The 26,507-nt window shown below is 42.4% G+C and overlaps 1 protein-coding gene across 3 annotated transcripts in view; it reads left to right on the top strand.

The window, feature by feature from the left end:
- The first annotated feature begins 3,819 nt into the window (after positions 1-3,819).
- Positions 3,820-26,507, top strand: part of LOC143942668 (Fc receptor-like protein 5) — a 69,990-nt gene continuing 47,302 nt past the window's right edge. For 2 of the 3 annotated variants that reach the window (XM_077464047.1, XM_077464045.1), the window contains exons 1-7: positions 3,820-3,923; positions 8,333-8,353; positions 10,460-10,480; positions 13,151-13,402; positions 16,978-17,244; positions 20,097-20,378; positions 24,754-25,011. In XM_077464047.1, coding sequence (XP_077320173.1) covers positions 3,893-3,923; positions 8,333-8,353; positions 10,460-10,480; positions 13,151-13,402; positions 16,978-17,244; positions 20,097-20,378; positions 24,754-25,011 — 1,132 coding nt within the window. In that variant the 5' untranslated portion in view covers positions 3,820-3,892. The remainder of the gene's footprint in view (positions 3,924-8,332; positions 8,354-10,459; positions 10,481-13,150; positions 13,403-16,977; positions 17,245-20,096; positions 20,379-24,753; positions 25,012-26,507) is intronic. The other variant, XM_077464046.1, reaches the window with a different exon arrangement.

Here is a 26,507-nt window from a genome sequence, read left to right as displayed (position 1 = left end):
GAGGAAAGATCACTGGTGCCGCACATCCATGGAGTCCTATGGTGGTATCAGAGAGACAACCTCAGCCTGGGCTCCCACAAGGCCACACCCCCAAAGTGTTTCACTCCGCCCCTCGGAGCTTATTCGTGGGGCACCCCATACATTCTCCATGACTAAGCTCCAAGTGGCGGAGTGAAATGCGTTGGTGGTGTCCTGGTGGGAGCCCCAGTTGAGGTTGTCTCTCATACCACAATAGGACTCCGTGGATGTGTTGCACCAGGGATCTTTCCTCTCTCCCTTCCACTGTCATCTGGTATATAAGGGAAGAGACGGGATAGTAGTGACACCTTTGACCAAATAAAGTCTAAACATTACAGTAAAAAAAGTAAAAAAACTGGGCGCAAAGGTGATGTCAGGTGCTGGTATGAGGCCGAGATGCTGGGAGTGCTCCCCTTGTGGCTGAGTGCAGTACACCCCTGGAAGTGGTACAGGGAGTGTGGTGCCCACAGAAGCACGAGTTGCCTGAATGCTGAAGGCTAGTTGCCAGGAGTTTGCTGAAACAGGCAGTATACACTGTAAGGTAGGTGTGCTTGGATGGCCCTGGAAGTGCGGGTCAATGGAGCAGACCAGATTGCAGAGTCGGGAGCCAGGACAAGGGTCATACACAGTAAGACAGTCCGAGATAAGCGTAAACAGGAGCAATTCGAATCATGCACAGTAGACAGGTAATAGCAGAGTCCGTGAGCCAAGCCAAGATCAGCGGGTTTAAATAGGCCAGTGGCACCACTGGTGCGCTGCGCATGTGCCTTTGCGCATGCGCAATTTACCTGTTTACGGCGCCGTGCGTCGGTCTAACCGCGCGCGTGCCTCTTTATGCGCAGGTTTGCAAATCCCCGCACCATCAAGCCTGGGAATGTGTTGATTTCCCCCCGACAGATGATAGCTCAACAGGTATAGTTTGGAATCCCACAGAACGGCAGCTCACATAACTCAGGTGAGATATAAACAAACTCAGATAACGGCTCTCAGGCTCTCTATTGCAGACCAGTTCAGGATGTTCAGCCAGCCGGGAACATAGACCAGTAACCAAGATAAAAATTCAACATTTCTGTTTATTCACAAAGTTCACATATTTTCCTTTTTCAACATTTTCTGTATTTTTATAATAATAAAAAAAAATACCACCAAAAGAAGGCTCTATTTGTGTGAAAAAAAAAATATAAATCTTATTGAGGTTTAGCATTGCAATACGGTGCAATTGGCAGTTAAGTACTTGCTTACCGGGCACCTAAACCCCCCTCCTGCCCAGACCAGTTTTCACCTTTTAGCGCTGTCACTCTTTGAATGACAATTGCGCGGTCATGCAACATTGTACCCAAATGAAATGTTTATCATTTTTTTCCCTTTAAATAGAGCTTTTTTTTGGTGGTATTTGATCACTTCTGGGTTTTTTATTTTTTGTTAAAAAAAATTTAAAAGACCAAAATTAAAAAAAAAAACACAAAATCATTTTATATTTTGTTGATAAATTTTGCAAACAGGTAATTTTTCACCTCTGGGTTTTTGTTTTTTTTGTTAAAAAAAAATGAAAAGGACCAAAATTTAAAAAAAAAAAAAAAAACACAAAATCATTTTATATTTTGTTGATAAATTTTGCAAACAGGTAATTTTTTACCTCTGGGTTTTTGTTTTTTGTTAAAAAAATTAAAAAAACACCAAAATTAAAAAAAAAAATACAAAATCCTTTTATATTTTGTTAATAAATTTTGCAAACAGGTAATTTTTCACCTCTGGGTTTTTTTATTTTTTGTTAAAAAAAATTAAAAAAGACAGATATTTAAAAAAAAAAATACAAAATCTTTTTATATTTTGTTGATACATTTAGCAAACAGGTAATTTTTTTACCTCTGGGTTTTTGTTTTTTGTTAAAAAAATTAAAAAAGACCAAAATTTAAAAAAAAATACAAAATCCTTTTATATTTTGTTAATAAATTTTGCAAACAGGTAATTTTACACCTCTGGGTTTTTTATTTTTTGTTAAAAAAATTAAAAAAGACCGATATTAAAAAAAAAATACAAAATCGTTTTATATTTTGTTGATACATTTTGCAAACAGGTAATTTTTCACCTCTGGGTTTTTTTTTGTTAAATTTTTTTAAAAAGACTGACATTTGTTAAAAAAAATACAAAATCGTTTTATATTTTGTTAATACATTTTGCAAACAGGTAATTTTTCTTCTTCATCGATGCACGCTGATGAGGCTACACTGATGGGCACTGATAGGCTGCGCTGATGGGCACCGACAGGCTGCATTGATGGGCACTGATAAGGTGGCACTGATGGGCACTAATAGATGGCGCTGATGGCCACTAATAGGCGGCACTGGTGGGCACTGATGAGGTGGCACTGGGGGGCACTGATAGGTGGCATTGGTGGGCACTGATTGGCAGCACTGAAGAGCATTGATAGGTAGCAGTGAAGGGCACTAATAGGTGGCACTGATAGCTGGCACTGAGGGGCACTGATAGGTGGCAGTGATGGGCACTGATGAGTCGCAGTGATGGGCACTGATGAGCACTGGTAGGTGACACTGATAGGCAGCACTGTTAGGTGGCACTGATGAGGCACTGATTGGCACCACTGGTGGGCATTGATAGGTGGCACTCATGGGCATTGATAGGTGGCACTGATTGCTGGCACTTATGCACGCATTCGTGGCACTGTGTGGGCACTGTCAAGTGGCACCATGGGCACTGGCAAGTGACACTGGAAGGCGGTATTGGTGGGCACCGATGAGGCGGCTTCACCTCTTCCTCTTCGGAACCGATGTCCCTTGCACTGAAGCCGGTGCAAGGTCCATAAAGACGTGGATGAGCGAGTTTGGGGTGGAGGAACATAACTGGCCTGCAACCCTGACCTCAACCCTATAGAACACCTTCGGGATGAATTAGAGCGGAGATTGCGAGCCAGGCCTTCTCATCCAACATCAGTGCCTGACCTCACAAATACGCCTCTGGAAGAATGGTCAAACATTCCCATAGACACCCTCCTAAACCTTGTGGATGGCCTTCCCAGAAGAGTTGAAGCTGTTATAGCTGCAAAGGGTGGGCCAACTCAATATTGAACCCTACGGACTAAGGCTGGGATGCCATCCAAGTTCATGTGTGTGTAAAGGCAGGCGTCCCAATACTTTTTGGTTATATAGTGTATTTTTTTAAACCACCTTTTTTTTGGTAGAATTTGTATTTTTTAACATATATACTGTGGAATATGGTTTATATAGATTAAACAATGCAACACATTGCTGGTATATATTAGTTGGTTATCAAAGTATTGAGATATTTGTGAGTGCTGCTGTGTATCGAATTGCACTGACTTACATTTTGCACAGATTTCAAATGTGTGTGTGTATATATATATATATATATATATATATATATATATATATATATATATATATATATATATATATATATATATATATATATATATATATATATATATATTTATAATATTATTTTTTAATGATTTTAATTTTTCACACCTAAAGCAGTTTTCTATTTTTTTTATTTTTTTTATGTAAACACTAATAATGATTTTAATTTTTCACACCTAAAGCAGTTTTCTATTTTTTTTTTATTTTTTATTTTTATGTAAACACTTCATACATTCAGTCTCCTATCAGACCGTTTGACTAAGCAGTTATTATTACAACATTCAGAATAATAATAATTAGCATTTTGCAACTTACATAAAATCATGTGAGTTTTCTGCAACTGATTGACAAAATTTTAACAGTTCAAAAATTCAGGAACATTATTTTCCTGCAAAACAGGAAACCAAAACTCTATTTTATCTTTGCTTTCTGAAGCAGAAACAAATTCACTCTGTATTGGGCTTGTTGTGTGAGACATGCCTCCCTTATTTCTGGTGATTTTAGCTTGTAAGTACAATTTTGTTTGTGTCTGTTTATGTGTTTATTTCCTTTTGATATTTGTCATCTGGCATTTTGGGATATTATGCATTTTTTAAGTGTTCTGTGAGATATTTGAGTTAAAAAAAAAACAAAAAAAAAAAAAAACAACCTTTTTATTATTTATTTTACATAATTTTTATTTTATTTATTTATTGAATTTTGAATTGTGTTTTTTTTTTATTGTTTTATTTGTTGGTTTATTTGTGCTGGAGATGCATTTTAGGGTTATCTGTTTGATGTTGTATTTAAAGGGCAGCCACATGTACTGTCAATGTCTCGGTGATGATGTCTACAGTATTTACTAAAATTATCATGAACTCAAATGTCACATTAACCTACAGATAATCATTGTAACCACAGTGATAATCCTTATTTTACACCCTACATGCAGTTTTTATTGCCACATTGTTTTTTCAGTTGAGTCCCCGTATATATTGTATTTTAAATTCTCTAAATGCACACTGATACTTCCCATGTGAGGTCAAGTGGTGATGGTGGATCTGAAGACCTTGGTCACAATTTACATTAAACTCATCCTAGTCATCAGTGGCGTAACTAGAACCTTCAGGGCCCAAATGCAAGAAACCATGAAGGGCCCCCCTGAACCCCAGCCAGGGCCCTTCCCTCTGAGTCCGGCGGTGGAACTCCATGGCGTGGTCACAGGTATGACCTTTGTGAGCCCTGTAGTTCCACCACTGGCATCAGTATTTTTTTTTTATTTGTTTTTTTTATTTTTAGGTGCCCCATTGGGGGACTGTCCTTAGGCAGGATGGGGTCCCCGTCCCCAGAAGAGTCGAAGTCCTTTTCTCCAGGGCAGATGAAGTTACTGCCCCCAGAAGGGGTCCCTGTCCTTAGGGGAGATGGGGGTCCCTGTCCCCACGTGAGAAGGGGCCACTGTCCCCAGGGGGAGATGGAGGGGGTAAGTAATGGTGTGTGGGGGATGGGGTCCTCTCACTCACCGTGACCAAGCTGAAGGCCGCGCACTCATCCATGTTGGCCTGGGCTCCATCCAGTGTGCTGGACGGGTGATCAGCATATCTCCCAGAAAGACCTTTCATCATCTGTGTATGACGGGGGCTGGCAGTGTCCTCCGGGGAGCCGGCTCTCATAGGGCTGCACTGCATTTGTGTGCTTAAGTTTGTTTACCCGGGAGAAGTATGCAGTGCAGTGTGGGCCAGACTCGGGGGGGGGGCAGGACCCTGGCTGGGGAGAACAGACATCGGATTGAGCGGCAATGCATGGAGCAGGAGAGGGGTACTCTGAGGAGCCAGCCGAGGACACAGGTCATGCGGGGAATGCACAACTAAAGAGCAGCCAGTGCGATAGTCAAGCATGGAGCTCTGCTAGTCACCCTCCACCTCCAGCCACCCGTGTGCATGGTGCACTGGTTACCCTAGCTGTCTATGCTGCTGCCAGCCATATGTAGAGGGGGCTGCATGGGCCCCCTGCAGCACTGGGCCCAGTTGCGGTTGCAACTGCTGCACCCCCTATAGTTACGCCCCTGCCAGTCATGTTCAGTAGGGTTGAGGTCCATGTCTCTATACAGACCAGTTGCGTTCCTCCACATCAAACTGGTTCAAGATGTTCAGTAGAGTTGAGATCAGGGTTCTGTGCAGGACAGTTGAGTTCCTCCACACCAAACTGGTCAACCTATGTCTTTATGAAGCTGGCCACCATTTACAAAGTCAGGTACGGATGTTGAATGAGATTATAGTCCACGTATATATATGGACTTTATATTCACTAAATCCACACTGATACTTCCCATGTGAGGTCAAGTGGTGATGGTGGATGCAAGGACCTTGGTAACAATTTACATTACAACTCATCCCAATAGTGTCCATTAGGGTTAAGGTCCATGGCTCTATACAGACCAGTTGAGTTCCCCCACATCAAAATGGTAAAAGATGTTTAGTAGGGTTGAGATCACGTTTCTGTGCAGGACAGTTGAGTTCCTCCACACCAAACTGGTCAAACTATGTCTTTATGAAGCTGGCCACCATTTACAAAGTCAGGTACTGATGTTGAATGAGACTATCTGGTTCACTATAAACATTCCAATTCACCTCAGAGGTGCTCAGTAGGGTTGAGCTCAGGATCTGTGTAGGACATTCAAGTTCCTCCACCCCAAACTGGTCAAACAATGTCTTTATGAAGCTGGCCACCATTTACAAAGTCAGGTACTGAGGTTAAATGAGATTATAGACCCGGTATATATTGTACTTTATATTCTCTAAATCCACACTGATACTTCCCATATGAGGTCAAGTGGTGATGGTGGATGTGAGGACCTTGGTCACAATTTACATTACAGCTTATCCCAATCGTGTTCAGTAGGGTTGAGGTCCATGGCTCTATACAGACCAGTTGTGTTCCCCCACATCAAGCTGGTCAAAGATGTTCAATAGGGTTGAGATCAGGGTTCTGTGCAGGACAGTTGAGTTCTTCCACACCAACCTGGTCAAATTATGTCTTTATGAAGCTGGCCACCATTTACAAAGTCAGGTACTGATGTTGAATGAGATTATCTGGTTCACCATAAGCATTCCAATTCACCCCAGAGGTGCTCAGTGGGGTTGAGCTCAGGGATCTCTGTAGGACATTCGAGTTCCTCCACACCAAACTGGTCTATCCATGTGTTTATGGAGCTGGCTTTGTATACAGGGGCACTGTCATTCTGGAACAGAAAAGGGTCTTCACCAAACTGTTACCACATTGTTGGAGGAGCATAATTGTCTCAAATGTGTTTGTATGCTGAAGATTGTACAGGACCCTTCTGGAGACACCTTAACTCAATAATATGACAATAGGTGTACATTTGGCCATGGAATGTATTTGTTATTGTCTATTATTGTTCTATCTTTTACATATATCAAACTATATATACTCTGTAATGCCATAGTGATTATACCTGCATGCCCCTCTGCTTGAACTTTTTAATATCACAGTGGCAAATACATATACACTGGAATTTGTAGATGTCAAAATGAATATCATCATTCAGAAATGCAGTCATAAAAGTTCTCATTGTTTTTTGTACACATAGGAAAGTATCATTATATAAAAGATGCAGAGTCCCCAAACTAATACACAAGCAAAAAACCCTAAAGCAAACCTAAAAAAACAAAAACACCTTAAAGCAGCCTTTTTCCACCAGAGTGCCCATACACCCTGGGGTGCCTTGAGGTTTCTTGAGGGGTTGCCTTGGCAAAATGCCTAAAAAGTGCCCCAACATTGTAGACAAGCCCTCCCCTGCCCCTCTCTGTCAGTTCTGTGGTCACATTAACCAAGTGATGGGGAAACACTGAGGGAGAAGAGAAACATTGGAATACTAGTCACTACCAATGTGCAAACGTGTATTGGATTTGGAAGAATAAATCACCTCTCACGTTGGCTGTCCTACGTGTGTGGATGTTGATGTATTATGTAAAACTATTAGAATAGTTTTTTTTTCAGGGCTTTTTTTTCAGCTGGAACTTGGCGGAACTCAGTTCCACCACCTCAGGCTCAGGCCCTCTGCTTGAAAACACAAAAGTCCATCTTATATGCATATAAATGTCAGCTTGTTCACCAACAGCTCCCACAGATCAGATCTCCTGACTGCCTCCCACTAAGTGCTAATATCACCACTGGATGATCTCCCCGCAAGCGAGAGAGGCAAAGCCAACTACAGTATGTGGGGAGGTACTAGAGCCGACTGGGTGCTTCAGCTTAATACAGCAACAAAAATAAGACATGTAGAAGATGGGGAGAAGATGGGGGCAGTCGAGGGGGGTTGCATGCAGAGGTAAGAGCTGAAGAGGGGTGAAAGTGAGATGTGGACGGGGGATGTAGAGGTAAGCAGCTTTAGAAGAAGGCTGAAACCTGCACTCTGTATGCACCGCACCCCTGAACTCTGCACTATTTACGTAGCACACCCCAAACTCTGCGGTCTGTGTGTAACCCCTCCAAACTCTGCACTCTGTATATAATACACTTCTGGTATTTAATGGCCCTGCCAAGACACCCCCCCCCCCCCACCATTAGTGAAATTTGACCACATCCACTATTTGATGCAGTTTGGAGGGTGTGTGTGTGAAGGGGGGGGGGGGGCATGAATGAGTTTCTGTACCTATTTCCCGAGAGGGGGGTGTAAAGAATTTCCTCAATTTGCAGGGATTTCCTCCCACTTCCAGTTTGGCTATGGTAAAAGAAGTGAAGGGAAATCTCTGCAATGAGAAACAGATGGCGAAAAGAAAAATCAAATGGGGGTTATTGCTAAAAAAAAAATTCACTGGTACTGCAAGTTTCAAAATGTCTAATGACTTATGTATGAATAGCCTATCAGATAATAAGGTTTAACTCATTTTAACTGTTTTCCTTACATTTTTTTACAGCTCTAGTTTTGCATGTTTTAAGTAAGTATTGTGCTGTTTTCTTTTTACTTTCTTGCTTACCTAATCACATAATTCATAGTTCATCTATATTTAAAATATCAATTTTTAGGGGACCAACCCTAGAAGTGTTAGATGGAGGCTTAAATTTTAGTGTCACATACCTGTATGAGGAGCACCAGATGATGAAGGTGGCCTCTTGCACAATTCCTGTCTGAGCACCCATGAAGGCTGAGATAGGGACTGATAGAGCGATGGTAGGGCGCAGGTGCAAGGAAGCCATAACTACAGACCTAAATTTGGTTGCTCTGGTATTAGGTAAACAGAAGCACAGTAATCAGGACACCCCCCGACTTCACCCAGACCATTAGAGAGCAGAGCCAGGTCAAAAGTCGAGCTTGGCAACAGTTGAGCAGGAAGGCCTCAAATCACAAGCAGGTTCAAGGTCAGAGATGAGAAGAACTTGGCAATGTGCAGGCAATGAATTAGAGAACTGACACCCAGAATCTTGGTCAAGAGTCCAGGTGGAGGTCAGTAACACAGGTAGGCAGCCGATATAAACAGGCAGTGTAATCCCGAGGTGCGTCCGAGGGAAGCCCATTTAGTAACAGAGTCAAGAATATTTAGGATCAAGGATAACAGAGACACAAGCTGAAAGACCATCAACAATGATCCCATCCAGAGCCCAAGTTTAAATAGGCCACTAGGTGTCAATATCTGTGGTAGACATGCCAATACAGCCATGTGCAGGCAATGAATTAGAGAACTGACCCCCAGAATCTTGGTCAAGAGTCCAGGTGGAGGTCAGTAGCACAGGTAGGCAGCCGACATAAACAGGCAGTGTAATCTCGAGGTGCGTCCAAGGGAAGCCCATTCAGTAACAGAGTCAAGAATATTTAGGATCAAGGATAACAGAGACACAAGCTGAAAGACCATCAACAATGATCCCATCCAGAGCCCAAGTTTAAATAGGCCACTAGGTGTCAATATCTGTGGTAGACATGCCAATACAGCCACGTGCACACCTTTGTGTGCATGTTCCTGACAGCTGGCACAATCTCCCTGACAGCTTATATGATGTTCCTGACAGTTAGTGGAGGTTCCGTCTCCCAGATTGGTTTCATCTTGTGGTAGTGTTTGAACACCATTCTTGGACCACTGGAGGTGGAATAGATATTTTACAATGAATACATGAATTAAAATGCTATTACTTAACCATAAATAAGCCAACTTGTTTGTCACACCCGTCATTTGACCTCCATCAGATAGAACTGCAAGTAGTAACATGTTCAAATTCTCGTAGGTGAATCAATTAATTACTGTAGCTTCTTTTTGTGTACTTGACAGAACTAGGGCTGCCTTAGATAATTAATTAGTTAATATCTGAATTGTTATAGGGTTCCAAAGGACCCTTATAGCCATTTAATTGGGAAAAGGGGTAGTTCAAAATATATAATATTTGTAAAATGTGGGAAATTTATTTTGAACGTGCCAATGGAATGCATCTGTGCATTTAAACCCCTCTGAATTCAACAGAGCAAATCTTCATAATGTTCTAAATTGCAACTCTAAGCCCTTGTACACACGGCCGGACATTCTGACAACCAAATCCGTTGGATTTTGTCCGACGGATTTTGTCCGAAACTGTTGCATACACACGGTCGGACAAAGTTGTCGGAAGATCCGATTGTACATAACGTGATGACGTTATTTCGTTAGGATGGAACTAAGTTCAGTCTAGTAGCCAATAGCTTTGGTCTAGGAATTTGATCTGAGCATGTGTGGCACTTTGTCCGTTGGAGTAGGCTACACATGATCGGAGTATGTCCGTTCGGAGCATTTTGTCAGAAAATTTTACGGACAAGTTGGAAAACTTGGTCCGACGGAAACAGTCTGATGGAGACCACACACAGTCGGATTATCCGACAAAACAGTCCGATAGGACACATTCCGTCGGAATCTCCGACCGTGTGTACAAGGGCTAACACTGCATTTAAGTTGAAGGTTGTATGCTAAAATTTTTGAATTGATTCATTTTTGGAAAACTTATTCCAAATATGCAGGCAGGGCTTGCTGTGATGGAATAATACATTTATATATTCACTATGTCCATCACTTTCTATCTTCCAGCAGCAGAACAGGACAATCCAGGTAAGGCCTTCCTCCTGAAAATGTGGTAATGAGCTTTTTTTGGTTTGACTTTTTAATTTTTCATTCAGTTAAGTCACAAAGAGCAGCCTTTCATGTGCAAGATTTTCAAAGAACCAGTCGAATTTCCATTATACAGTATATGACTTGAAATGAACACTTTAAACAAAATAAAAAAAGACTTCTAATAGACCAAACCAAATATTTAAACTTTGTTCTTCAAACTGCCAACAATATTAAAGCTGTTGCAGTTTTAAAGCTGATCTAAGGGGTATTTTCCGCCTCCCCTCTTGAACTTTACCCACCCACCTCTAGCTAATCTTGCAATTAAATAAATAGATTAATTGACCAAATACTTTCCTAAATTTGCGGTTACAACAAACAGGGGTCCTGAGTCTTCCTTTTTCTTCACTGAACCGCGGAGTGGTCTTTTTATGAGTGACCAAGTCCCTTCAGGGTGAAATGAACACCCCTTATTAGCTGTCTATCAGTGGGGTCCTCACCATGTCTTGAAGACTCCAACAGGGGCATGAAGAAGACACATTGAGGAGTATCAATAAGACTAGTTGGCAACAGCTCGGACTGCAGTAAGGGATCATTTGGAAGGTCTGGAGGGTCAAGTAATGGCAATTTTAGGCAAATAAATTGGGTCGCCAAAGAGTTTTTGTTAATGGGTGAAAAGGATTAAGGCAGGGAGGGGTGCTGCATTTGCCCAGAGATGAGCTATAAAGGAAACCTTTCGTGAAAGATCCTTGAAAGCCAGCTTTGCCACAGTCCTTCTAAATATGTTGTGTATAAATGTGCAGCGCTAAAAACTACATAAAGATCTTTAAACATGTTTTATAAAAACATTATAATAAAAATCACCATAAAAAATGTGTGCATATTTTAGTGTATAGAAGTGACCACAATAATTTATCCAAAAACAACTCATATGTTACCCAAATATAGGCTGCTCCTGCTGAACCGCTTGAATTTCGATCCATGTATGACCGGTGTAAGTCATATGCAAATTTCGACTTTAATTGTCAAAGTCAAACTTGGATCTTCCCCTCTTAGCCCTTGTATGGTCACGGTCGGACATTCCGACAACAAAATCCATTGTATTTTGTCCGAAACTGGTGTTGCATACACACGGTCGGACAAAGTTGTCGGAAAATCCAATCGTTCGGAACGTGATGACGTAATTTAGTTACAACGGGACTACGTTCAGGCTAGTAGCCAGTAGCTTTGGTCTAGGAATTTGATCTGAGCATGCGTGGCACTTGGTCCGATGGAGCCCATACACTGTCGGATTATCCGACAACACGGTCCGATCGGACATTTTCCATCGGAATATCCGACCGTGTGTACAAGGGCTAAGATAGTTGTTGCAGGAACCTGTGTCCACGTTGGAAGAATTACCTTCATCCCCTGTTCTGTTGTTTCTGTTCTGTTGACAACCATGTTGATGGTGGTGGTCACCAGAAGTGGAGAGGGAGAATCTACATACTGAGCATACAGATGGCAACAAACACCAAAGTGTAATAAGTCAAAGAGAGCATGAAATTAAAAAAATCCTTAGGGCTCCAGCAAGCAGGGAAAAAGACAGTCAATACATTTCAGAGGTCATGCAATCCCCCTTCATCAGGGCTGTGTGAAATGGTCGAATGGACTCAAGAAAACAGGCAGCAGACTGATCTGGAAGCAGAAAATTTTAAAAACAACAGTCAGTGTTGGCATTACAGTAGAATTGGCCACACAACCCCAATGAAGGGGTAAACGTGGCCTCTGAAACCCATTGGCTGTCTTTTGCCTTGTTTGTTATAACCAGTTGAGCAATAAATACTTTGGTCTCCTAAGGGTTTTTCATTTGGTAGTCTCTTTGACCCGTTAAGCTTGGATTTCTCGATTTGGGTCAATGTTCTCTGCTGGTGGGGGGGGGGCTGCCTTTGTGGTGAGTTGCCAAATACAGGCCAATTGGACTCAAGTAATGACTATGTCCTCATTTTGATAACCTCTGTAAATCCATGTTCAGTGCCCCTCTATCACTACCTCTTGAGCAATAACCAACTGATAGAGGTTTTAATCCCTCCTAATGCCCCGTACACATGATCGGACTTTCCAACAACAAAGCAGTGAAATTTTATTGGAAGGTTGTTGGCTCCAACTTGTCTTGCATGCACACAGTCACACAAATGTTGGCCAACAATTACGAACATGGTCACGTACAAGACGTACGTGATATCTCTATTTCGAATGCTAGTTTTACAAGACCGAGCACTTCTGGCTTGTACTTGATTCCGAGCATGCGTGGACTTTTGTACAATGGTACGCAGCATCGGACTTTCTGACAGCAAAAATGTGTTGGCGGAAAATTTGAGAACCTGCTAGTCAACATTTGTTGGCGGAAAGTAAGACAACAAATGTTCGATGGAGCATACACATGGTCGGAACTTTCCGCCAACAAGCTCACATCCAACATTTGTTGTCAGAAAACCTAATCATGCGTACGGGCATTACTCTATCCAAAAATTAAAATGAATTTGGCTAAAAGATATACTTTAACTCTTATTAGAATGTGGAATGTGGCTCTGGTGAATCTAAAAATGAAACAAACTTGTACTGTAATTAAAGTATTTATTTCATTATCTTTTTTTTTTTTATATATAAAACTGAACTGCTCTGTTGTAGGAGATGGAGATAAGCCATTCGTCACCTTCATACCGGATTACAGAAAAATGTTCTACAATGAGACCCTAACTATAGCATGTCTTGGGGGAAAAGGAGAGCAAACATATACCTGGTACCGGAAAAACAATAAACTGGATTCAAACCGGCAAAACTTTTCCATAGATTCCATTCAGTTATATGATCGTGCAAACTACCAGTGCCAAATCGGCAACGGTCCTATAAGTGAACCAGACCGACAGCATGTCATTACTGGTGAGTTTATCTGTACTATTCACAGAAAATATGTTATCAGATACCGTATTTGTCGGTGTATAACACACGCCGGCGTATAACACGCACCCCAAGTTTAGGAGGGAATTTTAAGGAAAAAAACTTTTAGGAGGGAAGTTTAAGGAAAAAAACTTACATTTAAATGCCCATCAATGCAGCCTTGTCAGTGTCCATCTGAAGCCTTGTCAGTGTCATATGCAGCCTTGTCATGCAGCCTTGTCCATCATTGCAGCTTTGTCATGCAGCCTGTCTATCATTGCAGCCTTGTCATGCAGCCTTGTCCATCATTGCAGCTTTGTCATGCAGCCTGTCTATCATTGCAGCCTTGTCCATCATTGCAGCCTTGTCATGCAGCCTGTCTATCATTGCAGCCTTGTCATGCAGCCTGTCTATCATTGCAGCCTTGTCATGCAGCCTTGTCCATCATTGTCCCCTTGTCAGTGTCATTTTCAGCCTTCTCAGTTTTATATTCAGCTTTTATTTCTAAAAATGGCGCCGCCGAGATGTCCTGTGTACCTCGGCAGCGCCTGGTATTTCTCGGCCGCCTTCAGCCATTCTCATGGGCTTTCGGCAACCTTCGGCCCTTCTCGTGGGCTTTCGGCCACCTTCGGCCCTTCTTGTCAGCTTTCGGCCGTTCAGCAAGCAGGCGAGCAGGGCCGAAAGCCGCCGAGAAGGGCCAAAAGCCGCTGAGAAGGGCCGAAGGCGGACGAAAGCTGCCAGATGCCTCAAAGAAAGGCCGAAGGCGGCCGAAAGCCGCCGAGAAGGGCCGAAGGTGGCTGAAAGCCGCCCAGCAGCTCCAAAATAGTGGAGGATCGGCGTATAACACGCACCTGGGATTACCCGCTGATTTTAAGGGAGGGAAAGTGCGTATTATACGCCGATAAATACGGTAATCTTTTTACATCATATTTGTATACAAGCAATACATACATTTACTATAATTCATTTTAAAGATGAAGTTTAGAGATGTTTTTTAACCTACTGCTGCAGTCACTTACCTTACCTAAAATGTCCTACATCCTCAACCTGTACAAATAATTTGCACTTTTATGGGTTACCTGAGCTCTGCCCCAAATTCATTGGAATCAGTGGAGAAGGTAAAAACAATGTGGATTTTGTTGGCTTATAAGGGTACAATCTTGTCTATATTCCTCTCGCATACGTTCCTGGGAACAAGGTTCATTGATAGTGGGTGCTGTAGTAACTACCAGCTGGCCAGCACACCAAGGATCCTCAAATGTCATCCAAAAGGTTTTTATTGCAGAAAGATCACATCACCAGAGCAAGTGCAAAGTTTTCAGAGCTTCGCAGAACTCCTTCATCAGGCATGAATCAAATACGCTCTTGAGGCTTTGTAGGCAGGTGCATTCTGTTGTCTCCACTGTAGGTGGCGCATGACCAGAGCGGTACCACAGTTTGGAGAAGAAGTCAGGAGAAACTTGGTTTGTCTTTGATTTCCTGGTCCCTGGGGGCAGTGTTCTGCTTTGCTACACTGCATTCAGGTGACCTCTGGTAGCTATCTCGGTTTAGCAAAGTCTCTTCCACCAGGTTTTGGAATGCATTTTGAGAAGCAGCTAGAATAGGGAGAGCACCCATCTGTCAGGGAAAGCGATAGCAGCAGATAAAGGTTCAAGATGACTAGGGACAGGCTACGGACTTGCAATCCCGCACAGAAGCCTCCCCTTTGAGACCAGACCGGCCAGGCAACAGTCCGCCCTCTGAAGCCAGATGCTGTCAGTGCATCTTCACCCACTGCTCTCTGCATTGAACTGAACTGTGTTACCCTAAGCGGCTCTTTCCCACTGGGGTTGCCTGTTGTTGGAATTTTCTGCAATACAAACTCTAAGGTTTTCTGAAATCGGACTCTGTGTCTTTACTGCCGCCACACCACGCTGCACCTACTCACAGGCTAGCGAAAATAATTTTTTTAAAAGCAATTTAGCCTAGGCAGCTTATTGAGCGAAATTGATCATTTCTGCATTGTATACATTTTGTGTTGATATCAATTTTGCCTAAATTAATGTGCTCACACCTATGTATGTGATACCTGCCGGCTGGGCTTTTTTTTTCAGCTGGAACTTGGTTGAAGTTCCACCACCTCTGGCTCAGGTCCTCTGCTCCCTGCTCAGCACTATCACTTGTAAACACAGAAGTCCAACTTCTGTGTTTACAAGTGACAAGTTGTCTTCAGCAGCTCTCACAAATCTGGTCTCCTGAGTGGCCCCCACTGAGTGCAGGGTGGGGAAAAGGGAGATGGGGGTGCCTGGGGTGCAGTGCAGATGCACATGTGACCCCGCCACCCGCTTGCCGTCTGCCTGGAACTTACCTTGTCTCAATGGCGGGTCAGGCATTCGGGTGACGGGGGCGAGTGGTGGGACCTTTCAGAAGGTCAGACAACAGCTCCTGTGTCCTCCGTGCGTCTCTTCCCCTCCTAATGATAGCCGTCCAATGGTAGCGCCTGTCTTTTCAGCCAATCAGGTGACGGGTAAAAGACCCGCACACCTGATTGGCAGAGAGGCGGTTCAGTGTTAGGAAAGCGAATATTCATTCGCTTTTCTAACACACCTGGGTGGACTGCGAGCGCAATGCTTTGCACTCGCTTTTTTTAATCAGGTGCTTCAATAATACACCCCCCGCTGCTGGAATTCAGTAGCCCGGCATCCAAAAAGGGCACAGAAGCCTGAATAGGGGGTGGCGGCGATGGCCATAGATAGATTCATGCAATGCATGAATCTACCCATTATACACAGAGGGGGTGGCTGGAAAGTGGGGGCGGCCCCTGTGCCCACTTAATGGACACACCGCCACTGGTGCTGATGTCTCCATCACGTTACATAATTATTATTATAGTGCCAACAGTTTGTTCAGCACTTTACAGTATAAAAGGGGACAGGGCAATTGCAATACATTTCAATACAGAAGGAATAGGTGGGCCCTGCTCATGGAGCTTACAACCTCTAGGGAGAGGGAGGTGGTACAAAGGGTAATAGCTTCTGGTATTATCTGATAGAGGTGACCCAAGTACAGTTTGTAGGTGGAGGTGGGGTAGGCATCCCTAAATAAATGAGTCTTCAAGGATTGCCTAAAGACATACTGGGGTAGGGAATTCCAGAAGATGGGAGTGGTTCTGGGGAAGTCCTGAAGGTGAACATGGTAGGAGGTAGCAAGCGAGCTAGAGAGCAAGATGTCTTGGGAGGAGCAGAAAGAACAATTTGGGCAATGTTTTGAGATGAGTGTGGTGACATCACACATATAGCCACTGTCCAGTGCTATTCTTCTATTTTCCTTAAATGTATGCTACACGCATGTGGAAGCCAGTGATCACGTAGTTAATTGTCACTTTGTGGCACGTTTGTGATATGCATTTATGAATGCAGTCCAGAACTTCGCCGGCACCAGGATTTACATGGCTGCATCACCTTTGACCCGGCATCTCAGTGCAGGATGTAGGTTGTGACTCCGGATGATATTGAATACAACTCTCTTTTTTAATGTAGTTCTTCAGGTGTGGTCTTTGATGTTCACTGTTCACGGCTTCTCCTATATCTCCTTCTCAGATCTTGCCATTTTGCGAGTGCCTCGTTACGTGTTTGAAGGCGATATCTTAGACCTCAAATGCGACAGCCGTCTTGATGTGAATACCACCAAAGCCATGGTGACATTCTACAAGGACTCTAGAAACATGAAAGACAAAAGCACAGAGACTTCTTTATTTATTGGAAAAATTGATAAAAGCATGTCTGGAAAGTATAAATGCTCAAAAGAAGCCTACTTAAATAATGTTCTGAAGACTAGTGAAGATGCGGAAGACATTGCGATTACAGGTAATATTTCCTTACCCTAATCAATGTTGGTCTACTTTTGTTTTTTTTGATGGGCCTGCTTATGTTTTTAGAAAAATATATCCCTTGTTACACATACAATGACTCTCATAGAGATAGCTTTATTTTCTGTTGCTATCTGATTTTGAATGCTCAACTGGTGCCCAGTCCTCCCTACAATGTAACTATTGGGTTTATAATAGTATGGAAAATTGCAGCCGAGTCCGAAAACCTCATAAGTAGTATCCTTCAATTACAAACTTACCTTTCCTTTACAAAATAAATGTATTTCACATGCAGACATGCAACAGAGATATGCAGGACAACCAAAAAAACTTCTAATTTTCAAATCGACCACAATTGACCTACTTGGGTCAATGGGAAGAAACTGGTAAAATAATTTGACAGGAGACTAGAATGTTCTGTGCTGACCCCCAGCAGAATGAATCACCCACCAATAAGATGGCTTCCACGCTTTAAGGAACAGCGTGGAGCGCAAGCCAAACGGAATGTTGTCTCGTAGCAGGGAGCCCCTGGGCATCGGTTTGACGAAGGAATGCATGCTCTAAAACGCTATCACATACCTGGTGCTGGAGGCCAATGGAGAGAGGGCTTTCTTTGTGGCTAAGTTCCAGTTCTCTGAAGGTGGAACAGGAGGAGTCAGGCTCAAAGAAGCACGAGTTGCCTGCTGGAATAGCTTGCGGGGGTGTTCTGACTGGAGTGTTGTCAGACGAGATGTCCATGTGCTCAGATAAGACACCAGGATAGTGTCTGCAGACAGGTGGCACCCATGGGAAGTAACCGGAATTAGGCAGAGCAGGAGCCAGGAGTAGAAGCCAGTTCAAAGCCAGGGTCAGGTACTGGGTGTGGACAAGAACAAACGTGGTCGGGAGGGTAGCCAAAGTCCCTCACAGAAGGATAAGACAGTCCATTTAACAAGCGGTGAGGTCAGATCAGGTGGCAGACAGGTCCAGGGGCAGGCCGAGTTGGTAATAAGTATTCTAATGCCCTGTACACATGGTTGGAAATTCCGATTGGAAAAGGTCCCATTGGACTATGTTGTGTGTGGGCTCTATTGGACTTATAGTTTCACAGTTATTAAGGTTGAATAAAGACACCAGTTCAACCTGAGTGAGTGTCTACAATTGTCCTTATCCCTTTACATTGTACACTCACATCAGTCCCTACCCTCAAGGAGCTCACAATCCAAGGTCCCCATTCATATACTTTGGCCAATTTGCCTACCTGCATGTCTTTGGATTGTGGGAGGAAACTAGAGTACCTGGAGGAAACCCACGCAGGCACAGGGAGAACATGCAAACTCCAGGCAGGTAGTGTCATGGTTGGGATTTGAACCAGCAACCCTTCTTACTGCTAGGTGAGAGTGCTAACCACTACACCACTGTGCCGCCCTTATTCCTTCGGAAATTGCGCCCGAAAAAGTTTGAGAGCTGGATCTAAAATTTTCCAACAACAAAATCCGATCTGACTTTTTCCAATTGTGTGTAGAGAATTCTGACGGACAAAGTGCCACGCATGCTCAGAATAAATTACTAGATGAAACCTATTGCCTATTGTCCTCTACATAGTCCCGTCATACGTAACAAACGCCACCTCGTTCCGAACGATCAGATTTTCCGACAACTTTGTACGACCGTGTGTATGCAACATAAGTTTTGGCCAAAATCCGTCGGAAAAAAGCTGACGGATTTTGAGGTCTAAATGTCCGACCATGTGTACTGGGCATTAGATGCAAGGGTATCAGAGGAACAAACACACTGGAGAGCTGAAGATCAACCAGCAATCACAGAGAGGAACTGGCTCCCTTATAAAGGCCATTTGGCGCCAGTCCAGGCTGACCGCGCATCAGCGCGCATTTGTACATGCACCGGTCTGTCAGTGCGCATGCGTGCACACACCAGCACGCATTTGTGCGCACCAGCGTGCATTTGTGTGGCCATGTAAGATACTGGCAGGAATGCCAGGTGTTCATGACCGTCTGTTGCAGATAGAGTCAGCATAAACGGGCGGCACAGTGGTGTAGTGGGTAGCACTCTCACCTAGCAGTAAGAAGGGTCGCTGGTTCAAATCCCAACCATGACACTACCTGCCTGGAGTTTGCATGTTCTCCCTGTGCCTGCGTGGGCTTCCTCTGGGTACTCCAGTTTCCTCCCACAATCCAAAGACATGCAGGTAGGTTAATTGTCTTCTGTCCAAAATTGGCCCTAGTATATGAATGGGGACCTTGGATTGTGGGCTCATTGAGGGTAGGGACCAATGTGAGTGTGCAATGTACAGGGATAGGGACAATTGTAGACACTCAGGTTGAACTGGATGGACTGGTGTCTTTATTCAACCTTACTAACTATGAAACTATGAGTCCTGACCAATGCGTTATGGCACCCTGCTGCGTGACGTCATCCTGTTCACTTGTGCTCCACTCTAGTTCCAGGAGTGTGGCATCCATCTTTCTTAGCTTGTCCCCATGTCTAAGGCACATGTAAAACCAGGTGCAGGCTGAACTTACTTTTAAGGCACCTCTTTGCTCTGCAAATGGACATTCCTACTTCCTTAAAAGGCCAATAAGGAAGAACACTTGTTGAAGGACCAAACTTTTTAGCCAAAATTTGCATAGTAGAGCAACAGAACTTTGGGTGATACATAACCTCTCTGAAGATAAAGGCAACGTGAGGTCACTGTTCTATGGACCTGGAACCTTCTTTCGAGAAGATAAAGGTGTAGGAAGCCCTACCACCTCTGACATAAGCATATGGGAGACCTGAAATTTGCCCCTGAGGTTTCCTACCTTTCCTATCGTGCCGGAATAACCCAGTTTTCTTTATTTTCTTTTCCAGAGTTGTTTTCCCCACCAGAACTTAAGATATACCCAAACCCCATCCAGGTGGGTTCCAACCTGACCCTGACTTGTGTCACAGTTCTTCACCCTCTAAGAGCAGCTACAGAATTGCAGTTTGCGTTCTATAGGTATGGATGGCATGTTAGAGGGTTCAGCTCATCAAATACTTTCACAATCCGCTCTGTAAGCTTTAAGGATTCCGGTGATTATTTCTGTGAGGTGCAAACATTGACCGGCAGTGTTAGGAAGACGAGCAAATTGGAATCCATTCAGGTACAAGGTGAGAGTAAAACATACAGCACAATCAATGCAAATAAGAAAAATGTTAACATTCAGTAAAGAAAAAAAAAAATCAGAATTGAAATTTGGAGTGTTATAGTAATCCAGAAAATCTTCCAAAAACATCATCTACCACTATCAAAAAGTTCCAATAGACATGTGCAATTCGTTTCGTTCCAAAATCAATTTTTTGAACAAATTTCGACAAATTCGGAAATTCTGAAATATCCGAATGGATGAAAACCCGTTAAACAAACTTTTCCAAATATTCGTAAAATTTCAATATTAGAAAATTAGTAAATTCGGGAAAAAAAATCGTAAATGTGAAAATAATTGGAAATTCGTAAATTCGGAAAAAAATTGGAAATTTGCAAATTCGGAAAAAAAAAATTGGAAATTCTAAAAAAAAAAAACGGAAATTCTCAAACCGAAAATTCGAAAATCTGAAAAATAATAACTAACTAATGATAACTTAACTATTACTAACTATTAAAGGGGTTGTAAAGGTTTGTTTTTTATTTTCTAAATAGGTTCCTTTAAGCTAGTGCATTGTTGGTTCACTTACCTTTTCCTTCGATTTCCCTTCTAAATGTTTTTTTTCTTTGTTTTCTTTGTCTGAATTTCTCACTTCCTGTTCCTCCTTAGTGCAGTAAGCTGTTCTGGCTGACTAAACACCGCTCGGATGATGGTGTGAAGTTTACTGAGGATAAACAGGAAGTGAGAAATTCAGACAAAGAAAAAAAAAACATTTAGAAGGGAAATCGAAGTAAAAGTTAAGTGAACCAACAATGCACTAGCTTAAAGGAACCTATTTAGAAAATAAAAAAACAAAGCTTTACGACCCCTTTAAATTATAGGTATTGGAATTTCCTTTCAAATTTGGCTGTTAGTGAATTTAACAAACACAAATTTATCAGAAGTTACGAATTACCTGAAATAATGAATGGTGTATCTAAACGAATGGAACGTAATGAATTAATAATAATAAACAATAATAATAACATTTATTTATAATTATCTTTTTATTATTGTTATTATTAATTTGTTCCGTTTCATTTGTTTATATGCGTAATTCGTTATTTCCGATAATTCGTAACTTCTGATAAATTCGTATTTATTACGCTCACTAACAGCCAAACGTGAAAGGAAATAACTATAATTTAATAAATAGTTCTTATTAGTTAATAAGTTATTATTTTAGATTTTCTTATTTTCAGGTTTTTCTCATTTTCACATTTTTTCGTTCTTATTATTATTTATTGTTACATTCCATTTGTTTAGATGCAGCATTCGTTATTTTGCGTCATTCATTTGCGGCAGATGCAGGGTTCTTTGTGACCCCAGATCTCACAATAAAGAGGACCTGTCATGCTTTTTTTCTATTACAATGGATGTTTGCATTCCTTGTAATAGGAACAAAAGTGAGTAATTTTTATTTTTAAGGGACAGCGTAAAAAAAATAAAAATAAAATAAAATAAATAGGAAAAAAATGTTTAAAGCGGTCCCGTCTTGCTGAGCTCGCAGGCAGAAGCGAACGCATATGTAAGTAAACGGTGTTCAAACCACACATGTGAGGTAACGCTGCGATCGTTAGAACGAGCGCAATAATTCTAGCATTAGACCTCTTTTGTAACTCTAAACATGTAACCTGTAAATATTTTTAAAGCATCACTTATGGAGATTTTTAAGTACCATAGTCTGTCGCCATTCCACAAGTGTGTGCAATTTGCGAGCATGACATGTTAGGTATCTATTTACTTGGCATAATATCATTTTTCACATTATGCAAAAATATTTGACATATATTATTCAAAAAAATTAAATTTTTTCCAAAAGCAAATGCGTTTGTAAGACCGCTGCGCAAATACATTGTAACATAAAAGATTGCAATGATTGCCATTTTATTCTCTAGGGTCTCTACTAAAAAACAAAACAAAAAAACAAAACAAATTAAATTAAAATGAAAATGTTTTATTTTTCGGCAGTGCATGTGTCTAAGTTCCAATAATGGGAGCTGTCATGACTCCTGCAAGAAGTTCTGAACACCATATTCATTGTTTTTTTAGTGCCACCGAAACATTTTGAATTAATCATTAAAAAGGAAATGTGAAAGGAAATGCCAATATCTATAATTGAATAGTTAGTAATAGTTAAGTTATTATTAGTTAGTTATTATTTCAGATTTTCGAATTTTCGAATTTCCGAATATTTAATTATTTTTTTTTAATTTTCGAATTTCCGATTTTTTTAGATTTTTTTGAATTTACAATTTTTTCAGAATTTCAGATTTTTTTTTGAATTTATGAACTGTGATCATAACGAATGACCCAAAAAAACTCCCCAAAAAAGAGCGCATAAAATGAAATCGAAAAACAAATGAATTTTGCGGCAGTGCACATGTCTAAGGCCGCGTACACACGGGCGGATTGTCTGCCCAACTTAGTCCGCTGAACTGTGTTTCAGCGGACAATCCGCTCGTGTGTGGGCTTCAGCGGACTTTTTCAGCGGACAGTCCGACGGACTTTGTCTTTCGGAATTTCCGTAATTTTGTCCGCTGAAACTTGGTTTTGTCCGTCCAAACTTGGTTTCAGCGGACAGTCCGCTCGTGTGTAGGCAAGTTGGACGGACTAAGTATGGCGCATGCTCAGAAAGGGTTTACACGGCCGAAGGTTGCATTGCAGTGTATTGGACGTCGTTTTTCTAGTCCCGTCGTACGTGCTGTACACGTCATCGCGCACGTTTTCAGCGGACTGTCTGTTCATCGTGTGTGGTCAAGTCCGTTCATTCAAAAGTTGAACAGACTGTCTGTCGGATTGTCTGACGAACTTAGTTGGGCGGACAATCCGCCCGTGTGTACGCGGCCTTAGTTCCAATAATGGGAGCTGTCATGACTTCTGCAAGAAGTTCTGAACACCATATTCAGGTGCTTTTTTTAGTGCCACGGCAGCATTTTGAATTAATCGTTAAAAGGGAAATGTGAAAGGAAATTTCAATACCTATAATTTAATAGTTAGTAATAGTTAAGTGATTATTAGTCAGTTATTATTTCATATTTTCGAATTTTCGGGTATTCGAATTTCTGAATATTCAATTTTTTTCCTCGAATTTCAGAATTTCAGATTTTTTTCGAATTTCAGAATTTCTGGTTTTTTTCGAATTTCAGAATTTCGGATTTTATTTCGAATTTCAGATTTTTTTTGTGCCACGGCAGCATTTTGCATTGATCATTTAAAGGGAAATGTGAAAGGAAATTCCAATACCAATAATTTAATAGTTAGTAAGACTCCATTCACACAGGGGCACCTTTGGATCCGACTTCAAGTGGCCCCAAGTCACCCCTCGTCGCCTCAAGTTGTAAGTCGCCTCAAGTTGTAAGTCGCCCCAAGTCGCCCCTCGTCGCCTCAAGTTGTAAGTCGCCCCTCGTCGCCTCAAGTTGTAAGTCGCCCCTCGTCGCCTCAAGTTGTAAGACGCCCCTTGTCGCCTCAAGTTGTAAGTCGCCCCAAGTCGCCCCTCGTCGCCTCAAGTTGTAAGTCGCCCCAAGTCGCCCCTCGTTGCCTCAAGTTGTAAGTCGACCCCCTCGTCGCCCCTCGTCGCCTCAAGTTGTAAGTCTCCCCAAGTCTCCCCTCGTCGCCTCAAGTTGTAAGTCACCCCAAGTCGCCTCAAGATGTAAGTCGCCCCAAGTCGCCCCAAGTCACCTCAAGTTGTAAGTCGCCCCAAGTCGCCCCAAGTCGCCTCAAGTTGTAAAGTTGCCCCAAGTCGCCCCAAGTCACCTCAAGTTGTAAGTCGCCCCAAGTCGCCCCAAGTCACCTCAAGTTGTAAGTCGCCCCAAGTCGCCCCTCGTCGCCTCAAGTTGTAAGTCATCCCTCGTCGCCTCAAGTTGTAAGTCGCCCCAAGTCGCCCCAAGTCACCTCAAGTTGTAAGTCGCCCCAAGTCGCCCCAAGTCACCTCAAGTTGTAAGTCGCCCCAAGTCGCCCCACGTCACCTCAAGTTGTAAGTCGCCCCTCGTCACCTCAAGTTGTAAGTCGCCCCAAGTCGCGTTGAAGTCGCTACTGTGATTCATACTCAAGTCGTGTCCAAGTTGCCTACAAAAGTCGCGCTGAAAGTCGTGTTGCCCCCTGCGTGAATGGAGTCTAATAGTTAAGTTATTATTAGTTAGTTATTATTTCAGATTTTCAAATTTTTAGGATTTCGAATTTCTGAATTTTTTTTTTTTTCGGAATTTCCGAATTTATATATACAGTATATAATGTTTGGAGGTTCTAAGTAATTTTTGTAGGAAAAAATGCTAATTTAAACTTGTAAGCAAAAAGTTCCAAAAAAGGCCGTGTCTATCCGGAAATTTCTAACTGCTTTTCTTTTGCTTTTGTTTTGTCAGTGGTTGAAAAGCCAATGGTGGTTTTCTCCCTCAACTGGGACAAGTTTTTGAGAACAGATTCGGTTACAATACAGTGTGTCTCTTTGGGGACAGTTCGATTCGGCCAAACCTATGCCTGGTACAAAAATAATAATATTATGACCAACAAGCGCCAGTCGTTCGCGATTTTTAGTGCAGCTGATAGCGACATCGGAAATTACCAGTGCCAAACCGGTTCTGGAGAAAAGAGTGATCCGGTACACCTCGATGTCTTCTTTGGTAAGTCAAAATCTGAAAATTACCTACGGTAAGTGATGGAAAAAAATAGTTTAACCCTAGTTTAACGTTCTGCTCCACCGTTTGGTAGTGCACATTTTGAGTCACGCTAACTCATTGAAAAATGTGGACTTTAAAGTGTCAAGTCAAATCTATCCGGTTGTAAAATACAAAAATGTTGACCATAGAAGTATTCTAGGATACTTATGTTATTTAGGATACCTGCACATTTTCAGTGTAAGCTCTCAACTCTAAAAGCTCTAACTACACTCTTGGCCATGTCACTCGATCCTCATTGGCAATGGCCCTCATGCTGGACTAATGTTTGGGTCTCCAGCTTCATTTACATTTAGATACACCCATTACGCTACCAAGCTAACTATTATTCTACACCAGGCAAGTGCAAGCCAAAAATAAAAAGATAAAAAATAAATAGCCCATAAAAAGCTAAAATAACAAAACCCATTTTTGCAATATTCGTATTATGTCCACATATTTCCACCACAGTACCCTTTTCTGCCATTAGTCCTCAGTCTTATGCACTCAGCTCACTTCCTTTGAGCCCAGGTCATCCCGAACTGGCCCCCCACCTGTGACTGATCTTCCTGTCCCTCTGCTCTCTTCTGCCAACATGTTCCTTATCAGCACGGGACCTTATTGACTTTTTCTACTGCTTCTTCCTCTTGTAGTCCAGCCCTGATGCACTCAACTCACTACTCTTTTCTGCCACCAGATGTCCTCAGTCTGATGCACTCAACTCATTACCTTTATCTGCCAGTAGATGTCCTCAGTCTGATGCACTCAGCTCACTTCCTTTGAGCCCTGGTCATCCCGAACTGGCCCCCCACCTGTGACTGAACAGTGAAAGGGGAAGCAGCACAGTGATCAGCTCATCTTCCTGTCCCTCTGCTCTCTTCTGCCAACATGTTTCTTATCAGCACATGATCTTATTGGCTTCTTCAACTGCTTCTTCCTCTTGTAGTCCAGCTCTGATGCACTCAACTCACTACCTTTTTCTGCCACTAGATGTCCTTCAGTCACCTGTGACTGAACAGTGAAAGGGGAAGCAGCTCAGTAATGAAAGGGAAAGCAGCACAGTAATGAGTTCATCTCCCTGTCCCTCTGCTCTCTTCTGCCATCAGCATGTTCCTTATCATGATCTGACTGGCTTTGTCTTCTTCTTCCTCTTGTAGTCCAGCTCTGATGCACTCAACTCACTACCTTTTTCTGAAACTAGATGTCCTCAGTCTGATGCACTCAACACACTACCCTTTTCTGCTACTAGATGTCCTCAGTCTGATGCACTCAACTCACTTCTTTTGAGCCCAGGTCATCCCTGACAGGCCCCTACCTTTATGTCACATGGGTTGGTCACATGGGTTGATGTCACATGGGGACTATGACATCGTAAGGGGGCGGGGTCACCATGTGACACCAACCCATGTGACATAAAGCCATGTGACACCGCCCCTTGTCCCTATATAAGTGGCCGCGCAGTG

The sequence above is a fragment of the Lithobates pipiens genome, unplaced genomic scaffold, assembly GCF_037356315.1.
Source record: "Lithobates pipiens isolate NorthernLeopardFrog02 unplaced genomic scaffold, aLitPip1_a1.2 Scaffold_30, whole genome shotgun sequence".
Taxonomy (NCBI): domain Eukaryota; kingdom Metazoa; phylum Chordata; class Amphibia; order Anura; family Ranidae; genus Lithobates; species Lithobates pipiens.
This window is presented reverse-complemented; position numbering and strand designations above follow the sequence as displayed.